Source organism: Rhincodon typus, unplaced genomic scaffold (genome assembly GCF_021869965.1).
Source record: "Rhincodon typus isolate 14 unplaced genomic scaffold, sRhiTyp1.1 hic_rhity00001611, whole genome shotgun sequence".
In the NCBI taxonomy this organism is placed as follows: domain Eukaryota; kingdom Metazoa; phylum Chordata; class Chondrichthyes; order Orectolobiformes; family Rhincodontidae; genus Rhincodon; species Rhincodon typus.
The window spans coordinates 714-7,875 of NW_025967249.1; the positions used below are offsets into that span (position 1 = coordinate 714).

At 40.6% G+C, this 7,162-nt stretch overlaps 1 protein-coding gene across 1 annotated transcript in view; it reads left to right on the forward strand.

Moving 5' to 3' along the window:
* Positions 1–2,851: 2,851 nt before the first annotated feature.
* The window catches only part of LOC125481291 (TBC1 domain family member 15-like), a gene marked incomplete at its 5' end in the record, with an annotated part of 19,729 nt that continues 15,418 nt past the window's right edge, over positions 2,852–7,162 (forward strand). Inside the window, 2 exons of the mRNA XM_048592651.1 lie at positions 2,852–2,947; positions 5,933–6,007. Of these exons, the coding sequence (XP_048448608.1) occupies positions 2,852–2,947; positions 5,933–6,007 (171 nt within the window). The remainder of the gene's footprint in view (positions 2,948–5,932; positions 6,008–7,162) is intronic.

The window sequence follows — 7,162 nt, forward strand, 5'->3', positions numbered from 1 at the left end:
AGTCAGAGAGTTATACAGCATAGAAACAGACCCTTTGGTCCTTCTTGTGAATGAATGAATGATAATTTACTGTCAATTGTACTCTACAATGAACAACACGGTAAAATACAGTGAAAAGCTATGACTATTGCCGCAACCTGGTACCATTCAAATACTTCAAGAATAAAAATATAAAACTGAAAGTGAGTCCAATTTCGCTGCACCGCCTCCATCATGAGTCCTGAGACCTGAGTTGGCCGATCAATGATACCCATGCCGGATCCACCAACAAAGGAGTCGCCAACCTTAAGGCGCCATCTGTTTGTTGCTGGGTCACATGCTGGACCTAAACTCGCCCCGTAACCAAGAGACCCCAGATTGCTACTGCTGTTGTCTTGCCAACGACCAGGAGAACCCAGCTCCGGGCCTACCACAACCAGGAGCTGCTGCCACTGCCACACTGTCCCTTCTCCAGGGGGGGTACCACAGCCAGGTGTCCCTGGCTCCGCTGCTGCCGCTGTCTCGATGATGCCTGAAGTCCCCACTCTGGGTCAACTGCAATGAGGAGTCCCCAACTCTGCTGTTGCTGCTACCTTGCCAATGCCTGGAGTCCCCAGTCCAGGGTTACCACAATCCGGAGTCCCTAGCTCCGCCGCCCAGGCCAGGCTGCCGCATTGTCAAGACTCTTGCTCTGTCCGCTCCTCTCTGTGATGTCACCCCCATACTGCTGCTAACAAGAAGAAGAAGTAGGAAAAAAAAAACAAAAAGGGTAAGGAAAGAAGGGAGGAAATACCCGCCTGGAGCGGACGGGCCCAGGAGCCTGAACACTGCCTGCTTTGCCAGTACTGCCACCTTAAGCATTCTATCCACATTGACCTGATATCACAAATCATAGGATCTCTACAGTGTAGAAACAGGCCCTTCGCCCCAGCAAGTCCACACCGACTCTCAGAGCCACCCCCCTATAACCCACCTGATCTACACATGCCTGAACACTATGGGCAATTTAGCATGGCCAATCCACCTAGCCTACGCATCTTTGGACTGTGGGAGGAAACCGGAGCACCTGGAGGAAACCCACGCAGACACTGGGAGAATATGCGAACTCCACACAGACAGTTGCCCAAGGGTGGAATCGAACCCAGGTCCCTGGTGCTGTGAAGCAGCAGTGCTAACCGCTGTGCCACCATGCTGCCTAAGGTTGCGGTAGAAATCAGTTAACGAAATGTTAACTCTAATTTCTCTTCACAGATGCTGCCAGACCTGCTGAACTTTTCCAGCAACTCCTGTTTTTGCCACTGAAACCTGTTGTTTACCCTATACTTGACTGTCCTAATCCCAGGCTTGTCTTCCACATTGTACCCTCCATAAATTTATGGTTACCCAAAGCACTGCTACCAATATCTCGACTTGTACAATTTCTGATAACTTTGTCACCTCCGTGCTCATTTGCTAACATTGGGTCCATGTTAAAGAATATCAAAATTTAAAAATTCTCATACATGTTTCAAAACCCTCGATTGCCACGGTCCCTCCTATCTCTGGAATCTCCCCAGCCTCCAAACTCTCTCAGAAACCTGTGTTCCTCTATTTCTGGCTCCTTGAGCATCCTCAATTTTAATTCTTCCACAATTGTTGACTATTCCTTCAGCTGCCAAGGATGTAAGCTCTGGAACTCCATTCCTAAACCTCTTTGCTTCCATGCCTCTCAACGCATTCCATAAAACCTACCTCTTTAATCTCATCTACAGTAATGTCTCCTTTGTGATCAGTAAAATTTTGCTTTAACACTACTGTGGGACATTTTACAATGTTAAAGGTGCTATGTAAATACAAGTTAATTTTAAATTGCACTATCTTTGTTATTTTTACTGGAGGAAGGCAATCTTTACTGACTTTTGACAGTAGAAATTGTAAATTTCCACGGTTGGTAGTTCAAATTGTGATGAAGAGCTCCATTTTTTTTGCTGGATATTGAATAATTTGAAGGTTAGTGCTGTGCTTGATTTTGTGCAAAGAAGGACTGAACATTTAGAGTCTGGAGGGCTATCTCTATACATGTAGCTGTTTAGATAAAATATAATGCAAATTCAGTTTTGTTTATAAGTGTTGGATATGTAATGTAGTTGAAAGTAATTTTTCAAAATATTTTAAATTCCTTGTGAAATTGTTTGGTATACTTACTGATTTGTAAGTGAACTGATTAGTGTGCTAAATTTATATGGAGTCACCAAATCTTATTTGAAATGTAGTTTGAGTGCTGTATTGGAAGGAGTCAATAATTTGCTTTTAGTACTTTAACCACTTCAATTCAATTGTGTAATATTACTTAGTCAAATTATATATAATATTATGGTTGTAATTTGTAGTGCCGATGTATCAATATATGAAATAGGTTTCACATGAACCAAATAAATTAGCATTTACAAATTGTGTGAGCAGGTAACCACTGACCTGCCCATGGATATCCTAAAATGCTTCAAAGCAAATTAGTTTGAATTGTAGTGGCTTTTGTTATGCAGACAAATTCAGTAAAGAGTTTGCATGCAACAAGGTTCCATAAACAACAACAATGATTTAATTTGTTTTGTCAGATGTGGTTGAGGGGTGCATTTTGTCCACAATGTTGGAAGAATTCTTGTTCCCCTCTTTGAATATTGCAATATTATCTTTTATGACTTTCTGGACAGGTAGATAGTATATTAGTTTAATTTCCCACCAATGTTGCTGATAATCTCATCAATCTCACATTTGGCTTAATTATGGATATTTTTACAGCAGCGGAGTTGAAGGGCAACCTTTCATTTGTATGCTATTCATTCAATCAAATCCAGACTTTAAAGTAAAATCTGTTCCACCTTTGTTATTTCAGATTGTGTATGAACAAGATGGAGTATTTATTCATTTGTGCTCTGAAAGAATTGGTGAACAAGATACACTTCCGGGAATACTGAGGTTGATTGATAAGGTATTTCAGCCAATGAATTTGGTTTTCTAGTTATTGCACATCCTTACAATAGAAGACAATTACAATGATTGGGTGAAATTGTGCAACTTTACAAATCTTGAATACATTAAGTTTCTTTCCACAATGCCAAATCCAATAGTGCTGGTTGTAATAATTCCAAAATTTTGCTTTCCATCTTTTTTTTTTTTAATTTTCACTTTTTTTATGCAGCTTTTAATCAGAGAGTCATCAAGAACCAGTTCATTATTTTCACTGAGTAACCTGTATACTTGATGAGAAAACTGCTGAAATCTGAACCCATGTAATGTGGCATTATACCAGTGCATGTTTTGTTGGCATCTTGCCAGCCCTAGACTGCCACTGACTGTTAATCCTCTTAAACATCAATATCCTTGGAGGTGGTTGTGGCTCTTGACAGTCCAGACTGATTCATCATCGATCAGTGATTATTCATAAGTTCATCCACTTGACATGTGTTGCCTCTGCCACCATGCAAATGATTTTTGGCTAAATCAATCTTGGTATAGACGTGCTGCAAAAAAGTCACACGTTGTTTTTAGTTAGAAGGTCACATCCATTTGGAGTGTTCCCTGGAATTAAATTGCATTTCGCATACATTCAGTTGTTTGATGCATTCTCTGGAAGAGAGTGGAGCTTTTATCTGAACATATTTTGTCTATTCTGAAAGATTGCAATGAGTACTTGAAACTATATAAATATTTAATCTAAGGGAGGCTTTGTGCACCCCAGGGTTTGATTCATCTTCATGACTGTGTCCAAACAATCCAAGGACAGTATTCGAATACTGAATTTCAACCTTAGTTTGTTGCCTTTCACCATTTTAGTCAAGTAGCAACTGTTAATTCTGCCAAAGTGTAGGCTGACGTGAAAACTGGCAAAGGATTTGGCAGTGGAAATATGCATCCTGGGACTGAACATAGCATCATTCATTCATTGAATAAGATTGTAGCTACTCTATGGACCAGCCCTGTATACTTTCCTTTGATTCAAAATTTTTGATAGCTTTGGATAACAAGAATTTATCACAAGCTTTATCATGCACCTTATTGGCATTATACTGAAATTTCAGATCTGCTAGGCTGTTTCTCAACTTCTGCCTTCATAGATTTCAGTTTGTATTTAAAAAAATACTCCACTTATTGCTGATTGTTTCCTACTGTCTCCAATTCAGTACAATCTGTCAGTGTTTCCTAGTCTAAATATTTAGATCCTTTTAATGTTGTTTGTGTTCTTTTGGATTACTTATACAGCTAGATAGCTTGAAGTATTCTAAGAATCAGCAGGTGGATTTTCTTCACCATTGGATCATCTGTGATGTGGCAGACATGGATGTACAGGATGTAGTTGGGTTTGGGAGTGATATGTGATGGTGGTGATCGATGTAGATCAATTTGGGGTGTGGTTTATTTGAATACAATAGCTGTACCCAGAGAGATTAACTGGGAAATTTCGTACAAAGTAATCCTGAAGTGAGATTTAAGGAAACCTGTGCAGTTAAAAATAAAGCTTAATATTTAAATATGGTATAGTTTTCCAAAGGTCATGTCAAGGGGAGCATTTTTAAGTAAATTCAGTTCAGATTTGCTTCCATCTCATACTCATTGCAATAGGGAAGAGGCAAGCAACAATAAGCCGGTGGCTTTCTTCTAGTATCTTTGAAAAATAGCAGCCAGCATTTTGAAAACCCATCTGGGTGATCTGTAAGGTAAGTGTTAATTTGCCTTGGAGATTTCAATCCTGAAGTAATTAAAATTCATTGGTAAGTTCAACAGTTACAGAATTGAGATGCAATAAGAACTTGCAGAAGTTAAACGGTAAACAAGAGGAACTATGTGCAAACATTTCACATCTGCACTTCCTGTGATTTATATTTAACATAGAAACTTCCTATGTAGTCATTATAGTACTTTGTAAAGTTATATAAACCCATTTATGTTGGAAAGCCATGTAAAACTTGTGAATTGGTCAAAACGTATTTTGTCTGCATATTTTCACAGTAATTGGAATAATTAAGTTTTTAAACAAATATATATATCACAGCAAAAGTCATTAAATTTAATCTGTTGTGCCGTGCAAAATCTTTATTAAGACTTTAACTTGAAAGCCTCAACCTTTCCCAAAAGCCTAGGCAAGGACTTGATATATTTACCCAAAGCAGGGATGAAAAAGTGGCAAGATTTGGAGGACTGCAGAGATCTCAGAGGGTCTTGGGACTGGCAGTTGTAAGGCCATGGAGGGATTTGAAACCAAACATGTAAATTTTGAAATTGTTCATTTTTGGAATTTGGGCAAATGTAGGTCAGCAAGGATAACTGATGGGTGAATTGATGTGGTGGACAGTTAAACCTGCTCCCCCAGCACAGTACTGATAGAGACCACCTAACAGTTTATATTGATAACATCAGTTTGCTGTTTGTCTTCTAAAGCTGGCAATTTTATATGTCACAAGCCACTCACAGTTGTTACAAAATAATGGAGTGTTGTGGAATGAAATTTGCCAAAACACCAACATATTTGAAAGCCTGTTACTCTTTCACAAAAATGTATTTAATGTATTTGTCAGCAAATCAGTGGCACTAATGTTTTTTCCTATATAAACATTTATATTGTTATAAAATAGTGTGCTCTCTGATTCCCCGTGAACAATATCATTAGTGGCTTGCTTGAGCAGCTTCTCTTAACTAACTTGCTGGCTTTACTTAATAAGTGTCTAAATTGAGAGGATTCTTTCATGGTAGAATTGCTTTCCTATCATCTAAGCTGAATGTTTGTATTAGACTGAATCTACAATACAATCAATTACTGAATGAATTGACAATCATTTCTGGCATAAATGAGTTCATAAATCTTTCTGTCAGGATGTTCTACCATTATCTTTATTCAAATTTAAAGTCAGTTTGGTGCTAAAGTTTTGATATTGGTTAACTAGTTGATGGTGGCTATATTGTATTCTTTGTCTTTCAGGGTACTGGAGCTGTAGTGGATTGGTCACCAGTGGATGACTCTCTGGATCCTTCAAACATTTTTTGTGCAGGCAAGGTAATTTATCCCACAATTAAATGGAATAGTTAGATTTCAATACATTTTTGGTGATGTGAGCAGATTGACAGGAACTGTAACCAGACAATGTTGTTGTTTTATGTGTAGCGACCTTTTATGTGGTGTATACTTGTCCAATGTGATAGTGAGGGTAGCTAATATTAATCCATGCGCCTTCACATGTTTACAGCGGTTTAAAAAGTATTGTGCACCCTAATTGTATGTTATTTCTGCATGTGTGTTTCATGATATAGTTTACTGGTGCACTTTGTTTTGTCAAAACCTGACACACCAAAATTCTAGATAACAAGGTGTAGAGCTGGATGAACACAGCAGGCCAAGCAGCATCAGAGGAGCAGGAAGGCTGACGTTTTGGGCCGAGACCCGTCTTCAGAAATGGGGAGGGGAAGGGGGTTCTGAAATAAATAGGGAGAGAGGGGGAGGCGGATAGAAGATGGATAGAGGAGAAGATAGGTGGAGAGGAGACAGACAGGTCAAAGAGGCAGGGATGGAGCCAGTAAAGGTGAGTGTAGGTGGGGAGGTAGGGAGGAGATACGTCAGTCCAGGGAGGACGGACAGGTCAAGGGGGTGGGATGAGGTTAGTAGGTAGGAGATGAGGGTGGGGCTTGAGGTGGGAGGAGGGGATAGGTGGGAGGAAGGACAGGTTAGGGAGGCGGGGACGAGCTGGGCTGGTTTTGGGATGCGGTAGGGGGAGGAGAGATTTTGAAGCTTGTGAAGTTCACATTGATACCATTGGGCTGCAGGGATCTCAAGCGGAATATGAGTTGCTGTTCCTGCATCCTTCGGGTAGCATCGTTGTGGCACTGCAGGAGGCCCAGGATGGACATGTTGTCTGAGGAATGGGAAGGGAAGTTGAAATGGTTCGCGACTGGGAGGTGCAGTTGTTTATTGCGAACCGAGCGTAGGTGTTCTGCAAAGCGGTCCCCAAGCCTCCGCTTGGTTTCCCCGATGTAGAGGAGGTCACAACGGGAACAGCGGATGCAGTATACCACATTAGCAGATGTGCAGGTGAACATCTGCTTGATGTGGAAAGTCTTCTTGGGGCCTGGGAAGGGGGCGAGGGGGGAGGTGTAGGGGCAGGTGTAACACTTCCTGCGGTTGCAGGGAAAACTGCCGGGTGTGGTGGGGCTGGAG